At 38.3% G+C, this 17,090-nt stretch overlaps 5 protein-coding genes across 8 annotated transcripts; 2 read left to right on the top strand and 3 right to left on the bottom strand.

Moving 5' to 3' along the window:
• Window positions 1-34: 34 nt before the first annotated feature.
• LOC9323888 (protein NUCLEAR FUSION DEFECTIVE 4) lies at window positions 35-2,391 on the bottom strand. 2 transcript variants are annotated; one of them, XM_021034987.1, is made up of 4 exons: window positions 1,931-2,391; window positions 845-1,734; window positions 264-767; window positions 35-137 (listed from the first exon to the last, which is right to left on the bottom strand). In XM_021034987.1, the coding sequence occupies exons 1-3, from the start codon at window positions 2,258-2,260 to the stop codon at window positions 296-298; spliced, it is 1,692 nt and encodes a 563-aa protein (XP_020890646.1). In that variant the 5' UTR covers window positions 2,261-2,391; the 3' UTR covers window positions 35-137; window positions 264-295. The 2 variants fall into 2 exon arrangements, with proteins under 2 accessions (XP_020890646.1, XP_002887824.1); XM_002887778.2 differs by having other exon boundaries at window positions 35-767; window positions 1,931-2,390.
• A 2,432-nt stretch (window positions 2,392-4,823) lies between these two features.
• LOC9323887 lies at window positions 4,824-7,514 on the bottom strand. The gene is made up of 9 exons (XM_021035865.1): window positions 7,272-7,514; window positions 6,985-7,121; window positions 6,675-6,862; window positions 6,300-6,590; window positions 6,149-6,207; window positions 6,037-6,073; window positions 5,885-5,956; window positions 5,465-5,789; window positions 4,824-5,368 (listed from the first exon to the last, which is right to left on the bottom strand). Exons 1-9 carry the CDS (start codon window positions 7,417-7,419, stop codon window positions 5,012-5,014), a joined length of 1,614 nt encoding a protein of 537 aa, XP_020891524.1. The 5' UTR covers window positions 7,420-7,514; the 3' UTR covers window positions 4,824-5,011.
• Window positions 7,515-8,425: 911 nt separating this feature from the next.
• Window positions 8,426-10,378, bottom strand: LOC9325351 (pentatricopeptide repeat-containing protein At1g80550, mitochondrial). The gene has a single exon (XM_021035866.1). The coding sequence runs from the start codon at window positions 10,205-10,207 to the stop codon at window positions 8,870-8,872; it is 1,338 nt and encodes a 445-aa protein (XP_020891525.1). The 5' UTR covers window positions 10,208-10,378; the 3' UTR covers window positions 8,426-8,869.
• Window positions 10,379-11,633: 1,255 nt separating this feature from the next.
• On the top strand, window positions 11,634-14,453 carry LOC9325350 (3-isopropylmalate dehydrogenase 2, chloroplastic). 2 transcript variants are annotated; one of them, XM_021034727.1, is made up of 11 exons: window positions 11,634-11,688; window positions 11,801-12,253; window positions 12,352-12,481; window positions 12,579-12,690; window positions 12,765-12,840; window positions 12,948-13,036; window positions 13,147-13,233; window positions 13,334-13,453; window positions 13,560-13,667; window positions 13,778-13,831; window positions 13,920-14,453. In XM_021034727.1, the coding sequence occupies exons 2-11, from the start codon at window positions 12,040-12,042 to the stop codon at window positions 14,079-14,081; spliced, it is 1,152 nt and encodes a 383-aa protein (XP_020890386.1). In that variant the 5' UTR covers window positions 11,634-11,688; window positions 11,801-12,039; the 3' UTR covers window positions 14,082-14,453. The 2 variants fall into 2 exon arrangements, with proteins under 2 accessions (XP_020890386.1, XP_002889287.1); XM_002889241.2 differs by lacking the exon at window positions 11,634-11,688 and having other exon boundaries at window positions 11,937-12,253; window positions 13,920-14,072; window positions 14,186-14,425.
• A 9-nt stretch (window positions 14,454-14,462) lies between these two features.
• On the top strand, window positions 14,463-17,076 carry LOC9325349 (3-isopropylmalate dehydrogenase 2, chloroplastic). 2 transcript variants are annotated; one of them, XM_021034724.1, is made up of 11 exons: window positions 14,463-14,819; window positions 15,076-15,205; window positions 15,300-15,411; window positions 15,476-15,551; window positions 15,648-15,736; window positions 15,829-15,915; window positions 16,016-16,132; window positions 16,216-16,323; window positions 16,399-16,452; window positions 16,542-16,694; window positions 16,835-17,076. In XM_021034724.1, exons 1-11 carry the CDS (start codon window positions 14,483-14,485, stop codon window positions 16,907-16,909), a joined length of 1,338 nt encoding a protein of 445 aa, XP_020890383.1. In that variant the 5' UTR covers window positions 14,463-14,482; the 3' UTR covers window positions 16,910-17,076. The 2 variants fall into 2 exon arrangements, with proteins under 2 accessions (XP_020890383.1, XP_020890384.1); XM_021034725.1 differs by lacking the exons at window positions 16,399-16,452; window positions 16,542-16,694; window positions 16,835-17,076 and having other exon boundaries at window positions 16,016-16,134; window positions 16,216-16,276.
• Window positions 17,077-17,090: the final 14 nt, after the last annotated feature.

Genomic DNA, 17,090 nt, shown 5'->3' with positions numbered 1-17,090 from the left:
TTGTCTACGCTTTTTAGGTTATAAGTTGGATCAGTGACTGTAATACAAACATCAAACAGTAGACACGAACAACCATACAACCTCAGCAAGAAGCCGATACAAATAGGTTCTTCCAACCGGTTTTTGGCCGGTTACAGCTGAATAACAGAGAGTTACATTTCTTAGAATACACCCAAACAAAAATGCCGCGTGATACAGTAGGAGCCTATAATAATAATAATGAAAAGTAGATAGCATCTATGAGTGTATTTATATTATAGTACCTTCTTTCATCTAAACAGTCTCTCTGGATATATCAATGACCCGCTGATTGCGGCTGCAACCGGAATGAGCCAGACGCATAGAGGGCTTGATAAACCGGGCGAATTCTCACTGTCAAAATAACGCTCAGTAAAGTTCCAAGCCCACAAACACCGGCTAGAACCAAGAAAGTTACTCGAAAGCAGTCAGGACCAATGCAGGTCATATTCCCTTGCTTATCAGCCTCCTTGTCATAGATGTATCCGGCGAGAAAGGCCGAGAAAATGGTGGCACCGAGCGGGTTTCCCAGGAGTATGAAGTTGAAGTTGATTCCAAAATGTCTGAGACCAAATAGCTCCGAGATGGTTGAGATAGATAAGAACTGAAACCCCATGCCTATCCCAATTAGAGCAGTTGCAACGTATATGGACATGGTGTGGTCGATAGCCATGGCAAAGAGGAGGAACGTGAACACCATAACTAGCTGTGCGGCTCCCATCCATATTGTTCTTGGAAGCGTTCTTGACCTGAGAGACAAATAGGAGAATCGTATGAGAGAGTTCAGAGAGATTGTTTAGAGTGATAGACGGAGAAAGATTAGTACCTCACAAAGTGTTCCGAAATGGCACCTGAAGCAAGACGGCCTATGAAGTTGAAGAAACTGAAGAGACAGAGGAGTATTGTTGTGTCCTTAATACCAAAAGCAAATCCGATCTGTGCCAAATTGTTTGAGACTGTAACACCTGAACCCATGCCGAGGAAGTAGACAAACCAAAGGAGCCAGAAATCTGCCTTGACAAAAACTTGGCCAAGCTTGAAATCCTCACCTCTCCTGGGTTTTCTCTTCTTCTTCACCGCACCTTCTCCTTCAGCGAGAAGTATTTCCATATCCGACTCATCATCTCCCTCAAAGATAGGCCCAAGGTTTGACGCTGAGGTAGAAGGTGTAAGCAACGGTTCTTCATGGGTACCTTCCTCTTTGGCTAGACTGTCTGAAGACCCCAGTGGGGAGCTCTTGGCATTTGAACGGAAAAGTGTCATCTTGATGGGAACCGCAAGAGGCGACAACAAAAGTAACACCATGATAGCCACAAGAACATATTTGAGTATGCTTGGCAGAATAAACACCTCACTCACAACAGTCGTCACAACAAGGTAAGCAGCAAAAAGTATACTTGTGGCAAGCAGAAAAGCGAAATACATGGGCTCAGAAGGGTCTTCACCAGTAGCCGGGATACAGGGGCGGATGAAATACATGACAGTTAAGCATATCACCGGAATACCAACAGTAAGAAACAGAAGCAGATTCGTAGCTGAATGATGAAGCACCATGCTGAACAAGACAGTGAATGCAGCACCACTGATCCCAATATAACCTTTGAGAAGTCCAGCCACAGGGCCTCGGCTCATAGGAAAATTCCTCATATTGGTGACAAGAGATGCTGTACCGAACCATGAGTTGCTATTGGTAGCTAAAGCTAGAGCTATAAAAAGCTGTCAACAACATTACAAAAACAAATACTAATCTTGTGAGTTGAATGATCAACGAAACAATAGAAATCTAATCGATGACACAACTTATAATAGTAAAAGGCAATTAACAAAACCGCAAGATCTTAACTTGATTAAGCATTCGGTGCAATCTAGGGTTTATGATAACCAGAAAATCCCCAAAAATAGAAATTGTTACCAGCCAGAAAGGTAAACCATGAACGATTTGGCTGACGGAGAGCCAAAGAACGCCGAAGCCGAGGAAACAAGAGGAAGCTCCGATGAGAAGCATCGACCATGGAGGAAGCTTGTTACTGGCGTATCCCGGAAGTAGACCCATGTTTTCGCCCAAATCACAAGCGACGCCAAGGATCGTGACCTGTTGCTGGCTAAAACCCAAAACCGATTTGAGAGCGGAGGAGTATAGCGGGAACGTCGAACCACTTCCCGCCGACACCTGAACCCATGCGGCTGCCGCTAATCCCACCCACGGTGGTCTGCTTCCAGATTTTTCTGCCAGCTTCGTCATCTCCGATCTATCACTATCTCTCGTCTCTTCTCTTCTGGGATTTTAGAAAAAGTGCTTTGCTTTAAAAGTAATGAACAGAGGAGATGAATCACTCACTCTCTCTTTTGTTTAGTGTGTTCTTATTTAAAGTAGGACAACATCTTCAAAATTACGTCATACATTTTATAATCTTTTTCTTAAAAATTCAAACGTATTTAAAGCATACGTTATAATTTCATATTTAAAAAAAAAAACTCGAGGATAAAAAGCGTGATTCGCATTACTTTTGAAACTAATCATATTAATAAACTCTTTATGAATGGCGAGTGGGTCTCTACTACTCTATAGAGAAGAATATTCATAGTATTATCTCTTTTCACAACTAATGACAAAAATCCTATGTTTTTATTTTGTTCATATTCTACTTTTTTTTTTTGTCTAAAACTCTACAGTTATAAAAAGCACTAACCAATCATACACTTTCGGTTATTTTTTGGCTTAATTTGAAAATTTATCTTATTGTACAAATATGTAAGCAAAACAGAAGAAATTGTTGTTTTATTAACAAAAAAAAAAAAAAAAACAGAAGAAATTGTTGTTGTGTTAAAGATTTTGTGCTTGAAACACGTGAGGTCATTTGACTGTGACTTCGTCCCGCGTGGACCGCCAGATACATGACTTTGGTATTGGCATAGATCTTAACGTTTCTCAATAATTTGAATACTCTCTAATGTTTTTAGTATCCCATGCATGTATTAGGATCCCTCCGAGGAAGATTCGCATCGAGTCAAAAAACCAACAATTATAGGATTATTGGTGCACAAAAATAAATTAAAGAGAGGGAGCCTAACTTTTTTGTTTTGTTTTGACTGCTAATATGGACCCTAACTAATACGCCAAAATCTTACCTACTTCGACTACGGGACGAAAAGAAACAATAATTTAGAAAGTCGAAACGGCAGGGACACCTGGTTCTGCACCGGCCTCGCGGCACAAATAGCAATCAGACACGTCAGAATTTCACAAATAGCGCAATAAAGGCATGGTGGTGCCTAGCCCAACGAGTCGTCGTAATTACTAATTACATTTAGTTTGGGGTCCAACGACGACGTTTTTCCTTCCCAAATTTAATGGTTTTGCTTTATTGAAAACCCTACTCATGTACCTTAGAATCTATATATACATTTTTGGAACACTTTTAGCAAATAAATCTTGAAGTTGGACAGTATTTACAAAGAATGTCATTGGCATTTATTATTACTTTTACAAAATTTAAATAAAAGATATTAACCAAATAATATCTTGCCTAATTTGTTTCTAAAAATCTCTACACAATCTTTCTATATATCTTCAAAAAAAATTATAGCAAATATTTATATTAACATTTTGCATAGCAATAAAAATACTAATTTATAATAATCAAAATATTCACATAGAAAAATCAAATACACATACAGGAAAAAGAACTATATCTATCATCATTTAGGGCCTGATTGGCAAGTGCTTTACAGTCTTTACAAAGCAAAAAAATTTCTAAAGATTTGAAATACATCCAATCAAGCTTTAGAAGCTTTAGCTTTCCTTTTTTTTCTCACAGCCAAAATATTTCCTTAATTCACTTTTTTGGCTGTAGAAAGCATTTTTTCCTAAAACACATAATTTTCAACTTTCCAAAATTTTAAATTCTACAGCCAAAATTCTACAGCAATAAAATCTACAGCCACAGCAAATAAACCTACAGTCATATTTCTACAGCAAAAAATGTAAAGCTACAGCTGTTACCAATCAGGCCCTTAAGCTGTTGCTTTATTTAAATAAATAAAAAACACAAAAACTTGAAATCATATACTTTATATGATAAATTTAAAATATATATTAGTAGTATAAATTTAAAATCGTTCAAAGAACGGTATACTACGGGTGAGATCCTAAAATTATTAGATTTTATAACAATAATAATTTATTTTCTTGGATTTTATAATACAAATAATTTAGCTAACGAGATAATATAGACGGGTTTATATGGGATGACGGGTTTGGGTCGATATAAATAAATAACGGTATATCACGGATGAAATCCTAAAATTAACAATCAAAATATAATTATACAATCTTAAACACAAAACAAAAGAAACAATATTAACAAAACAAATCCAACTTAAATTTAAAATTTTTAGTTATAAAAAAACGACCCACGGTATACTGCTGAGTAAAATATTCAAAATTTTAAAATCCACTATACATCGTTACTTTTAAAAAAATGTATGTTTTCGTATCTATACTTCAAAAATTGATAGATAGATATCTACATTTAAAAATACAAATTAATATGATATATCTTCAGTTAATCTTTTAAAAAATAACATTACATTTTTTAAAAAAATATAGCCCCGCGGTATACCGCGGGTGGTTAAATTCTAGTGTTCAACATTTGTTCTCACCTCATACTCTCAGAGAATGAAATTAGTAAAAATAATGATACAAGTAGAGACTTATCTAAAAGAAAAAGTAATAATTTATATTTTCTAAGCCAGCAAAAAGAAAAAAACATCGGAAATATTATAGCTATCTAGTGAAGTTAGTATCCTAAATTGGTTGTTGATTTATATAGATTTTCCACCTTCTAGAACAAACTTAGTAAACATATAAAAGATCAGACGAATTCTTTCTATACGAATTTATTTTAAAAACCATATCATTAACGTTTCCAACAAAAAAAAAAAAAAAAGGGTGATAATATGGGCTGACTCTTTAATGGGCTGGCTCCAAAAATTAAAATCTATTCATCTGGATCATAGACTTTTTGGTTTGAGATCGGTGACGTCTTTCCCTGACAAAAATCAACCAGAAGATGAGTGAGAACATGACTGCACCAGAGAGTGACGCAAGTCCTGCGTAGATCCACTGACTGGTAATGCTGAGTCCAGGGCAGTTCTTGGTGGTTATGTCTCTGAAGGTGTCTCTGACGAAAGTACAGTCCGCAATACTAGCCAAGAAGGGACCATAATGGTCCAACGTGAACGCCACGTTGATCGCACCCATCATCTGGTCGTATGAAGCTGGGGTTAACCTCCCCTGCGTTGTGCAGATTCCTTCTGCGTTCACTTGGCACACATAGCCTTTATAAACCTATTTACCAAAACATATAAATCGAATTAACGTTAACATTTTAACATATGTATATCACTCATGAGAATGTGTTTTAGTTTATATGTATGTATGTACCTGAGAAGCATTGGCTAATAGGACTTCGTCCGGAGCACAAGGTCGCGGGTTGTGATTTTGGTCGAGTGGGTTACAGAGGAGAGGAACAAGCGGACCAGACTGGTTGTGGTAGAAAGGGACGTTAGGTGGGAACTGATCATGGTTGCTGACATTGACCGTGTACGCATTGGTCATGTCGACGGCCGTAGCAGTCATCGTCTTCGTTATATCCAATGTCTCTCCAATGGTTTTAGGATCTAAACATGGAAGAAGTTGGCTCAATGCTGAGTCTGCCGCTGGGTCATGCACCCATTGGTCCATAGCCATACACGTGTCCGCAACCACACTGGTTTATCAAGTAACATCATTAGTTTGATAAAAACTTAACAACAATAAACTTTGAATCTTGAATTAGATCAAGTGACGACGAAATGTCATTACTTGTGGAAGACAAGGAAAACGGCGCTGAGGAGGATAGTGGCTGTGACGAGAATCCAACCCAGAATTACCAATCTGATATAATTGAAATACCGATTATAAACATTTGATTTGGATATGATATAATATAACAACTTAGTCTAAGTGTAACTCACAGGTAGACAAGAACTCGCAGTCCACAGAACGAAAACACTGTTTCGAAAGAAAAAAATAATGAGATCATTATGTATCTTCAGATCGAAATATAAATATTGATTTGGGGCTTACAGAGGCCGAGGAATGCGACTGCGAGCATAACACCAGCGATCACATTTAACACGTATCTCCTGATGAAAACGAGGTTGAGGCAAATCAACAAAACAGAGCTTATATATATATTTAGCTTGTGATGCAAGTCATTTGTCTAATTCATACTTACACAGGGTTTAGTGCTCCGGTGAGGTAACGAATAGTCTGGTTAGCGACACGATCGGGGTAAGTGATGTTAGACATCTTGATCATGTTGTTGAAATGATCGATGTTACCTCTAAACTCGGGAGGAAACAGGTTATGTCCATCGAGCTGAATGTCTTTAGCAGATTGAATTGAGTCCCATAAGCTCGTTAGCTTAGTCAAAACTCCAGTTGCTTGTTTCACAATGTACATAAACGTCCTCTCCACGCTACCGTAGAACTCGTTTTGCCCAGTGTACAGCATTGCAGACCCAATCCTGAAGATAAACGACATCGTTTCCAAATTAGTAATCTAAGATTATGGAGATTTGAAGTTCATAAGTAATTTGATGGGAGCTTACACGGCGGCTACGGTGAAGAGGAGGAGGAAGACGAGAGAAAGAGTGTAGCAGACGCGAGAGTAGCCGTAGTTCCGGCGGCCACAGCCACAGCAGCAACAACAGAGGCATGAGCAGATGAGAAAGAGTCCGAGCAATACGAACCACGAGATTGCTATAACTATGAATGGAACTGCAGAAAATCCAACGGACTGAAAAAAGACAAAACAATAATCCTTGAGAAATATAAGGGGTTTGAAGGATTTCATGTGATCAATATAGCGGCTGTTAGTTTTGACATTTTGAATATTGAAATCAATTAAAGAAGACTCACGGCGATGTAATGAGTATTGGTAACGTTCCAACCATCGACGTAAATATTGAAATGGTTGAGGGGGTCAGGCCGCCGTGTCCTCTCCGCCGCTAACACCAATGTCCCATTCCCTCCTTCCAAAATTTGTCTCCTTACTCCTAAAATCATTTTCTTAAATTTGTAAAAGAAAAAACAAAAAATATACATATTGTTTGTAATCGAAAGCCATTTTTGTCAAATTTGTATTCATAAGAAAAAGGGGTTTTCTCTGATTTTTAAAGTATGGAAAAAGGAACCAAACTTTTTACCTTGAAATGAGGTAGAGGATGGACGATGATGACAAGAAGAAGAAACTCCATGAGAGAAAGAAACCAAGCTCGACGAGATCAAAAGTCCAACGGCGACCAGGAGGAGACGCCGGCGACCATGATACGACGGCGTTTCGGTATAAATCATTATTACTGTTTTTCTTGTTTTTTTTTTTTTTTGGTTTCTAATTTCTGAAACTCCAAAAAAGGGTTTATCTATCAAACGTATGAATAAGAATCTTTTAATTCTTCAGAAAATCATGGGGAAAGAAGATGAAACGATACTGTTCCCTTATTATAGAATTTTCAATTTTTATCTTTCAGAATTTTTTACATCCATTGTTATTCTGTTTTTGTTTTAACCGCGTGGAGTACTTTTTAAACTCTTCTTATTGGCTGTGAGCCTGTGACCTCAAATAAATTTCATCTGTAAGCGAAAAGAAAACATAAATAAATAAAAACTCCACGCGGTTTCTCTTCCTAGTAAATCCACTTTAGTCTATAGGAAAGAATCCGATTAATTACATTACCCTTATAAACCGATTTATACAATAAAATTGAGATGAATTTGGTAAATACTTTATATTCAGCGTCGACACTGGAGGAATACAAGAAGAAACGCAGAATGGCATTAATTACCAATACTGAATTGAGAGCTACTACTATAGTAATATTTTTGTAACGGAAAATTGCATTTATGATCGTCTGGTACCAACTTTTCCTGCTTTTGTCTTGGCCTTTTTTAAAGAAAAATACGTAATTAAGAAAATTAAAGTTTTTTTATAAAATGGTTACATCATGTCTGCATATCTTTACAAAAGTAAGTTAAGATTTAACGTCGTATTCTTTAGTTGAAAAAAATCCAATTTACAATAAAATCGTTTCAAGCTCATATTATTTATTTATGTATATAACTATATATATATATAGTTATAAAACCAATGAACAACGAAACTCGAAACCCTTGCAGAGATAAAACCAATGAACAACGAGAATCCTTGGAATTTCAAGGTCTAAAGGGACTAAAAGATAAACATCCAAAATTCAGTCGTCTCTGAATTTCAAGGTAATTAACTAATGCATCGTTGTTAAAAGCGTCTATATTAACATCATTCATGTATATATGTATTTCTGAGAAAGTTCTTTCGGGTTTACTTATTGTGCTACACCTCTTTATTTTCTTTGCTTAATGATTTTTACATTACACGTGTGAGGTCAATGTTAATACTATATGACTACATACCAAAAAAAATTAAGTTGGAGAGTGAATTACAAATGGTACGTGTACGTCTATGTAGAATACAAAATATCCTTAGGAGGCGACAAACCATCTTCCAAAACCAAATATTCGGATTTTGGCTTGAGACACACAACACCACCAAATTCCTCAAAATCCTCTCAATGAACCTCAGTGTTTTCTCTTCAGTTTTGAGTTGAAACACAGGCACTTTATGGAAATGATGGTACACCTTGGGGACATTTCTTCAACCAAAGGAGGCTTCTTGATATCAAGACAGGAAGCAGCAGCAGAAGCTCCTCTATTGCTTCATGTCTGTTTTGAACACATAACCAAAATGTTTCTTCAATGGAGTTATCTATTATCTACAAACAAGCGTTTCGTCCAAGGACTTTTCTACCAACTCAGGCCTTCTTCTTGGAGATAGCCCTCTTTCGATCATTTCCTCCTCATATTCCCTAGCCATATCCAACATTCCTTTCTGAATCAACGCATCAATCACAGCATTATATGCCGCTGAATCAGGAGTATCCCCAGACTCTTTCATTGTCTTCCACACATATAAAACCGGCTGCAGAAATCCCCATCTCTCAAACTTCCTCATTAGCATCACATAAGTATCCATTTTTGGCCTCACTCCACTCCTTATCATCCTACCAAACAGACTTAGGATCTCACTCGGTTTCTCCAAACGTGAAAAGAGACACATGTAAGAAATCGAATCGGGTTGACAACCTTTCTTAGGCATCTCATCAAGCATCCGATACGCGTCCCTCATCCTCCCATCTTCACATAGAAGCTTAATGATTGTGTTATGAGTGGCAACATTAGGTTCACAACCTCTTTCCCTCATCTCCCGAAACACCCTGATACCGAATTCAACACCTTGCGACGCTCCAATGGCCCGAATGACAGTGTTATACGCAACCACATCAAGTTTGATCCTTCTACTCTTCATTTCCTTATACAATTTCACAGCTTTCCACGGTTTACCGCTCTTGCACATGATATCCATGTAAATAGAGTACGAAAACAGATCCTTAGGTACACCTTCAGTATCCATCTTGTCCCAATACTCCTTGCATTTACCCCACCATCCCAATTTCGACCACCCACGAAGAATCAGATTGTGGATCTTAGTATTACTAACACTAAAACCATGAGCAATCACATTCTTCCCAAAACAAAGCTCTTCAGCTTCAACCACATGTTTATGCTCGCAAAGCGCATCGACCAGATTATAGAAAGATGTATCATCTCTCAAATTGAAATCATCCAATTTATCATACGCATCAATAGCCTCCTGAACAAGATGAGCCGTCACATAACGCTTAAAGACTATACGGAACGTGACGTGATTCGGCAGAGATTCCGGGTTTCCGATCATGCGGTTAATCAAAGCCCAACAAGTTTCAAACTCGAAATACTTACCCAGAATATCGATCATCCGATTGAATGTCTCGGTGGTATGTCTGAATCCGGATTCTTTCTCGACCCAGTTGAAAAACTCCAACGCCTTTTGCCAATCGTTGATGTAACATGAGAGCGCTTCGCATACTGTTTTCTGATCGTAACTGGACTGATCCTGACATCGAAGCTGCTTCTCATCATCAACACTGGAAATGGGTTTTACAGACAGAAGCCGAACGGAGCAAGGAGAAGCAATCCGAACTCGATTGAATCGCCGCAACAAAAGCATTCTTTTATTTCCCCTCTCCGCTCTGTACGGACGAAATTAGGGTTCATCTAACGGCAATTAACGGGCGGATTTTGACCCGAAACCCATTTGAAAATCTGACCTGATTACCCGTTGGACTTGGAGTTTTTAATATTTAGACAATTGGGCCGATCTTTAATACGTACGGATCTCTCTTATAGGCCCATATGTCATTAAAAAACTAATTTGTGTAATTTTGTTTTACATTAAACTAATTTTGTCTCAGATATCCATTAATCATAGTTTCTTTATTTGGTAAAGTGCGCGTGAAGCGCGTGGTTTTAAGAAAAAAGGAAAAAGCGTTGTTGTTTTCCTTTTTCGTTAGATATTTCCAAATCTCATTAAGATCATTTATTTCCTTTTTTTATTAACGGCTGGGAATTCTCTATTCACCGTTAGATCTAAAATCTATGTGCATCCAATGGCTATGAATGAGAGCTCCCAAAATATAAATTGTTTTTCTGTTTAACCCGTTGGGTCCTCTATATACGAAGAGGTCTCTCATATTTCTTCACCAAGAGAAAAAGAGTAAAGAGTGCGCGTTCTAATGGCGACGGAAGCAAACATATATGAACAACGAAGAGAAAGAATCTTAAGAGATAGAGCGTTATAATGGCGACGAGGGCAAACATACATACATACATGAACAAAGCAGAGGTATTGTTTGGCCTTCTTCTGAATCCTATGAATCGATTTGATTATTGACTGAGTGATTTGAAACGATTTTGGTGTGAATCTTTTTGTTTTAAATGTTTGTTTCGTTCTATTGAGTGCCCTAACTCGGTCCTGATTTGAGTATTCTTATGATAAATCGTGCTGAAGTTTGTGTCCTATGGAGCCTAAATGTTATTCTTAGAGATTTTGGTTTTGTTGTTGCTTCTATAGATGGAGAATATGGTTCACTTTCTTTGGATGATGCATTATGATGTGTAAGTGATCTCAAACTCCTTTACTTTTTTTTTTTTCTTCTGTTTGAAGTTTATCCTTCACTAATAAATAAATCCTTTATCAGATGTCGAGCTATTCAGTGCCAGCCTGTGGAAATTTATCCTAGAACTGTGGTCTGTGGATAGCACTAACAACAACACTTATGCAGTTTAAGTAGTTCCAATAAATGAATCTCATCTTCTTCTTCTACTTGTTTGATTTTTGAATATCTTGTTAAATATGGTTTTAACATGTTTCTTTAAGCCTGTAACTGTTTATTTTCTTTGACAATTGTTTCGTTTTTCTTGTAGTGATACGTTGCTCTCTATCCAAACAATAATGAAGTTTATACCAAACCAGTGGGAGAGGTTACATGCCCTCCAAAAGGTGAAACTTTCTATCTCTAATCTCTTTTTTACTTTGATATATTTGTCCATTCTCATTTTACTGATCCCTTGTTACAGAAAAGGGCTCTATTCTCCCTTATAATAATCATTGTTTGAATCGCTGCAGCATGCCCAAACTGAAGTGTACAGGTGAAAAGACTAGCTATTCTCTCAGCTCAATTGGTTTTGTTATAGACGTATAGGAACAGCAGCTCTGTGTTTTGAATTCTAATATTCTTTTTTTTGTTCTGAAATTATCTAGGTACAGTTGAAGGATGCTTTAGGCTTTAGTTACAGGCAGGGGAAACAACCAATATGCAAAGGATCAATGTGAATAACAGGATTACGAGTCTAAAGCGGCTTCTTTAAGACCAACCATGTAGACGCTTCTTTAATCTTTTGGTTATGATTTTAAGACAATTGTCTGTTTTTTAGGTGGTACCACTATATAGCTTTCCAGGTCTCCTTGTAGGAAGAAAAACAAAGTCTTTGTTGTACTAAATGGCGGGATTCGTCCACGTCAGCAGTACCCAGATTCCGGTTGCGTTTATGTCCGCAACCAAACGGAGCTTTAGGAGAAGAGCGTCTGTGATCAGATGTGCCGCCATCACTCCGAAGAAACGGTACACCATCGCGGTGCTTCCCGGCGATGGCGTCGGTAACGAAGTCATCCCAGTCGCTGTGGATGTTCTTTGTTTAGCTGGGTCTCTTGAAGGTTCCGTCTTTCTCATTCTGTTGCCTAATTTATCTGATTTTCGAATTGAAATCGTGTAAGATTCATAATTCACAGTGATGTTTTTTTTTATATGTCAGGGATAGATTATAGCTTCAAGGAGTTGCCTATAGGAGGTGTTGCTTTAGATCTTGTCGGAGTTCCATTACCGGAGGAAACATTGACAAGGGCAAAACAATCAGACGCTGTTCTTCTCGGAGCTGTTGGATGGTATTGTATTAACGTTACTTTCATTCCAAATAATTTTTCTACACCACACCATATTTGTATGTTGGATTCGTCTCAAGTTTGGATTTTTGAATTGAAGGCCGAAATGGGATAACAATCCCAAGCATTTGAAGCCGATAACGGCCTTGTTGCAGCTTCGTGCGGCTCTTAAAGTATTTGCCAATTTAAGACCGATTACAGTGTTACCACAGGTACACAGATCATTGCTTATGTTCATCAAAGCCTGTTACTTCATAGTGTTTTGAACTTTTGATATATGCCTTAGTTGGTTGATTCCACATATCTGAGAAAAGACACAGCTGAAGGGGTTGACCTTTTGATCATCCGGGAGCTTACTGGGGGTCAGTGATCAGTGTTCATATAGATATATAAATTTGGTTTTTATCGCTTTTATAATTTTTCCATTGTTTTGGTTATCTAAGATTGTGTCTTTCTTTGCTGAATACAGGTATTTACAATGCGCATCCTAGGGGGTTTACCACAAATGAACAAGGTGACGAAGTTGGCTTTTGTACTGAGTCCTACTCTGCAAGTGAGGTATCATGTTTTCGCATTTACGAGACTTTTAATCTTGCTGGAAATGTATTTGACGTCTTGTTAATGTAAAGGAGTTGCCCAATAGCATTCTTATTTCTGATTCTGCTTAGGTTGATCACATTGCCCGTGTTGCATTTGATATTGCTAAGCAAAGGCGCGGTAAACTGTGTTCTGTTGACAAGGCCACTATCTTGGAGGTAAGTTCTTGATAACTGCAGAAAACTTCCAGCTGAATTAGAAAATGATGATATAGATCCAGAATCCATGTTATTTTTCCTGAACTTTCTTAGGGTGCAGGGATCAATGTTGTGGAGGAAAAGAGTCACAGCAATGGCGGCTTCAGAGTATCCCGAGGTTGAAGTGAGTCATCTGCTGATTGACACCGCTGCGATGGATCTTGTTCGGCACCCAAGACAGGTTTTCTTTTAGTAAAGCTAGTCCAGTTTGAAACATTTTTTCCAGCTCCTCAGGTCTGACTGCAATGATTCTTACAAAACTGCATTTTAACTTTGTGATGTTGCAGTTTGATACCATTTTGACTGGGGTTATGTTTGGTGATATTCTGTCTGATCTCGCGGCTATGATCCCCGGAAGTGTAGGATTGCTTCCATCTGCTGCCCTTGGTGATTCAGTACGCTGCAGCATGATTCATATCTTCTTTTTATTTTTGCTTTTTCTTTACAGTGATCTCATTTTCTAAAAGGATCATTTTAGATGTCTCTCATATTATGACGGATATAGGGGCCTGGAATTTTCGAACCTGTGCATGGATCTGCGCCTAAGCACTACGGAAAGGTTGCCTCTGGACCATCATATGTATATGATACTCGACGCGAAACCACACATGTGTATATAATAAACATGTTGACATTGCGAATTGCAGGACACAGTGAATCCCATGGCGGCTGTTCTATCAGCTGCAATGCTCTTGAGATACGGATTGAAAGAAGAAAACGCAGCAAAGAGAATAGAAGAAGCAGTTTCTGATGTCTTGGACCGTGGATTCAGAACTAGGGACATTCACACTTGTGGAACTGTAAGTTGACCTTTCTTCCTTTTTTCTTGGCATAAAGTTGAAGATTGTTCCAGTAATATGTAAAAATCGAACTAAATGTTACACTAAGGATGAGCAATGTGGTTTCTGGACAGACATTGGTAGGTTGCAACAGAATGGGCGAGGAGATTCTGAGATCCCTTGATGGTAGCTGCAAAAAGCTATAAACAAAAAAGTTGAGAGAGTGACATTGAGAAATTCAATGTTTGTTTCTATCTGATGATTTGTTTGAGTTATATAATATTCGTAGGATCGCTGTTGAGAGAAAAAATGAGTAGCTGCAAGAGAAGAGTGTAATTCTACGAATAAATGGATATAATTGTTGTATGTGGTAATGTCAGGTGTCCATTACAAAATTAAAAACTTTGGGGTTAATTGTGAAAATAAATTAAATGTGCAAAAGGACCCATACATGCAAAGCCCTAAAGTCTTACAGTATCAGCCAATCAGGTACCACCACAATTTCAAAATCCGACCGAAACAAGAAAGACGCAAAATCCTTTGTCCCTGAAATGGCGGCGGCTCTGCAGACGAATATCCCGCCGGTGAAGGTTCCGGCAACGTTCAGAGCTGTCAAAAAACAATCATTTGCACCATTTAGAGTAAGATGCGCTGTTGCATCCCCTGGGAATAAACGATACAACATCACTCTCCTTCCCGGTGACGGCATCGGTCCGGAGGTTGTCTCAATTGCCAAAAATGTGCTTCAGCAAGCTGGATCCTTGGAAGGTTCGCTCTCTTCTTCTTCCCCTTTATTTTTAACATTGTTCCACTGTTTTGTTTTGGCATTGAACGAGAGATCAATGAGCAAATGTACTGTTCTCTGCTAGTGTGAAGTTGGCGCTACTGAATCGAATAGAAATACGTGAGAACTGGGAATTAATTGGGAACATGGGATTCTAGTATCCTCTATTTCCTATATCTGTAGAGGTTAGAATTTATTGTCCTGGGCATTGTATTCAAAGGGGACTGTGATATGTATCAGGAGTGGAATTTAGCTTCCGCGAGATGCCAATTGGTGGAGCTGCTTTGGATTTGGTCGGAGTTCCTTTGCCGGAGGAGACCATCGCAGCTGCTAAAGAATCAGATGCACTGCTTCTTGGAGCCATTGGAGGGTCTGTCTTCTCTCTTGTCCCACTATTGTTGTTGTCTCTCAATTTTTTTTGGGAATTACAGTTTCTCATATTTTTCATGTTGGTATAATTTAAGGTACAAGTGGGATAACAATGAAAAACATCTGAGGCCTGAGACGGGGTTACTTCAGATTCGTGCAGCTCTCAAAGTCTTTGCAAATCTGAGACCTGCTACAGTTCTCCCACAGGTAACCATCCTCAGAAATTTCTTTGTTTCTTTGTGTGAAACTCTAATTTTTCTTTTTTATACAGTTAGTGGATGCTTCCACCTTGAAGAGACAAGTAGCAGAAGGTGTTGATCTAATGGTTGTAAGGGAGCTTACAGGAGGTCAGTTTTATTAGTTTATTAAAACTGATCGTAATTCTTCTCTTTCTCGTTCTGTCATGGGACAGTATCTTAAAGTGTGATGTCTCATGGTTACAGGTATTTACTTTGGAGAGCCAAGGGGCATAAAGACCAATGAAAATGGCGAGGAAGTTGGGTTTAATACTGAGGTTTATGCTGCTCACGAGGTACTGTTTTGAAAATCCCAGATGTCGATTTCGGTCGACTGATTCTTAAGTACTACAGTCAAATCTAATAAAGCACTTCTTATGTTCCTCAGATTGATAGAATTGCTCGTGTTGCCTTCGAGACTGCTCGGAAACGGCGCGGCAAGCTGTGTTCTGTCGACAAAGCTAATGTCTTGGAAGTATGGCTGATAATTAGGTTTCCTTTTACTTGTTTTCCTCTATCCTGTTTCCCGTGGAACGCATATAACACTGAAGCCAATGCGATTTTCTTTTATGCAGGCCTCAATCTTATGGAGAAAACGAGTGACTGCATTAGCCTCTGAATATCCTGATGTTGAGCTGTCACATATGTATGTTGACAATGCCGCGATGCAGCTTGTCCGTGACCCAAAACAGGTACATGTATTTGCCAAACTAGTCAGCTTTGATGTGGGACTTGTGTAAATCCTTACAATGATTTGATTGTTTCATAAATACAGTTTGACACCATCGTCACAAACAACATTTTTGGTGATATATTATCCGATGAAGCTTCAATGATCACAGGAAGCATTGGAATGCTGCCATCTGCTAGTCTCAGTGATTCGGTATGATATAAAATAATCTGAATGCAGCAGTATGATCTAGTCTGAACATAAACCCACCTGCAATATTTAATACAGGGACCTGGACTCTTTGAACCTATACATGGTTCTGCACCTGATATTGCTGGACAGGTTCTAACTCTATTCTTCAAACAAACACGGCTTTTCTTCCCTGATTTCAAAAATAAAGAGCACAACTCGACGATTGTTTGAATTTTCAGGATAAGGCAAACCCATTGGCAACCATTCTCAGCGCTGCAATGCTTCTGAAATACGGACTTGGAGAAGAAAAGGCAGCCAAGAGAATTGAAGACGCAGTGTTGGTTGCTCTGAACAACGGATTCAGAACTGGAGACATTTACTCCGCAGGAACAGTATGTTTCTTGAACCACTCTTATAACATGTTTCCTTTTCCCTAAAAACGTCCCAAGTTAGTGTTTGAAACGTTTAAACAAGCAGGCAACAATAAACAATAGTAATACTTTTTTTGTCTTTTTGAATGGGGTATGATCAGAAACTGGTGGGCTGCAAGGAGATGGGAGAGGAGGTTCTGAAGTCAGTGGACTCCCAAGTTCCAGCTTCTGTTTAATATTTGTACAAATTTTAAAGAGTTCGTTTCCAAGAATAAATGTTGTACGCAAAGACCAAAGAGTATCGGTTTCATCAGCGAAATTTTCTGTGAGTTTTAAAATGTGAAATTATGAGAGGGACTTATTTGATCGAATTGAAACGTTGGTGTTTTTTCTGAAAAATAAATATCCTTGTGGAGT

The sequence above is a fragment of the Arabidopsis lyrata genome, assembly GCF_000004255.2.
Source record: "Arabidopsis lyrata subsp. lyrata unplaced genomic scaffold ARALYscaffold_2, whole genome shotgun sequence".
Taxonomy (NCBI): domain Eukaryota; kingdom Viridiplantae; phylum Streptophyta; class Magnoliopsida; order Brassicales; family Brassicaceae; genus Arabidopsis; species Arabidopsis lyrata.
This window is presented reverse-complemented; position numbering and strand designations above follow the sequence as displayed.

Bases quoted from the DNA above. Each gene is read 5' to 3' on its own strand.
- LOC9323888 (XM_021034987.1), bottom strand. From the start codon at position 2,260: ATGACGAAGCTGGCAGAAAAATCTGGAAGCAGACCACCGTGGGTGGGA. The intron at 1,735-1,930 runs GTAACAATTTCT...TGTTGTTGACAG, and splicing joins ATGGTTTACCTTTCTGGCTG to CTTTTTATAGCTCTAGCTTT. The intron at 768-844 runs GTACTAATCTTT...TTTGTCTCTCAG, and splicing joins ATTTCGGAACACTTTGTGAG to GTCAAGAACGCTTCCAAGAA.
- LOC9323887 (XM_021035865.1), bottom strand. From the start codon at position 7,419: ATGATTTATACCGAAACGCCGTCGTATCATGGTCGCCGGCGTCTCCTC. The intron at 6,591-6,674 runs GTAAGCTCCCAT...GTTTATCTTCAG, and splicing joins CTCTTCACCGTAGCCGCCGT to GATTGGGTCTGCAATGCTGT. The intron at 6,074-6,148 runs GTAAGCCCCAAA...CTTTCGAAACAG, and splicing joins AGTCGCATTCCTCGGCCTCT to TGTTTTCGTTCTGTGGACTG.
- LOC9325351 (XM_021035866.1), bottom strand. From the start codon at position 10,207: ATGCTTTTGTTGCGGCGATTCAATCGAGTTCGGATTGCTTCTCCTTGC.
- LOC9325350 (XM_002889241.2), top strand. From the start codon at position 12,040: ATGGCGGGATTCGTCCACGTCAGCAGTACCCAGATTCCGGTTGCGTTT. The intron at 13,037-13,146 runs GTATCATGTTTT...GATTCTGCTTAG, and splicing joins AGTCCTACTCTGCAAGTGAG to GTTGATCACATTGCCCGTGT. The intron at 13,454-13,559 runs GTTTTCTTTTAG...GTGATGTTGCAG, and splicing joins TTGTTCGGCACCCAAGACAG to TTTGATACCATTTTGACTGG.
- LOC9325349 (XM_021034724.1), top strand. From the start codon at position 14,483: ATGTGCAAAAGGACCCATACATGCAAAGCCCTAAAGTCTTACAGTATC. The intron at 15,412-15,475 runs GTAACCATCCTC...TTTTTTATACAG, and splicing joins CTGCTACAGTTCTCCCACAG to TTAGTGGATGCTTCCACCTT. The intron at 15,737-15,828 runs GTACTGTTTTGA...TATGTTCCTCAG, and splicing joins AGGTTTATGCTGCTCACGAG to ATTGATAGAATTGCTCGTGT.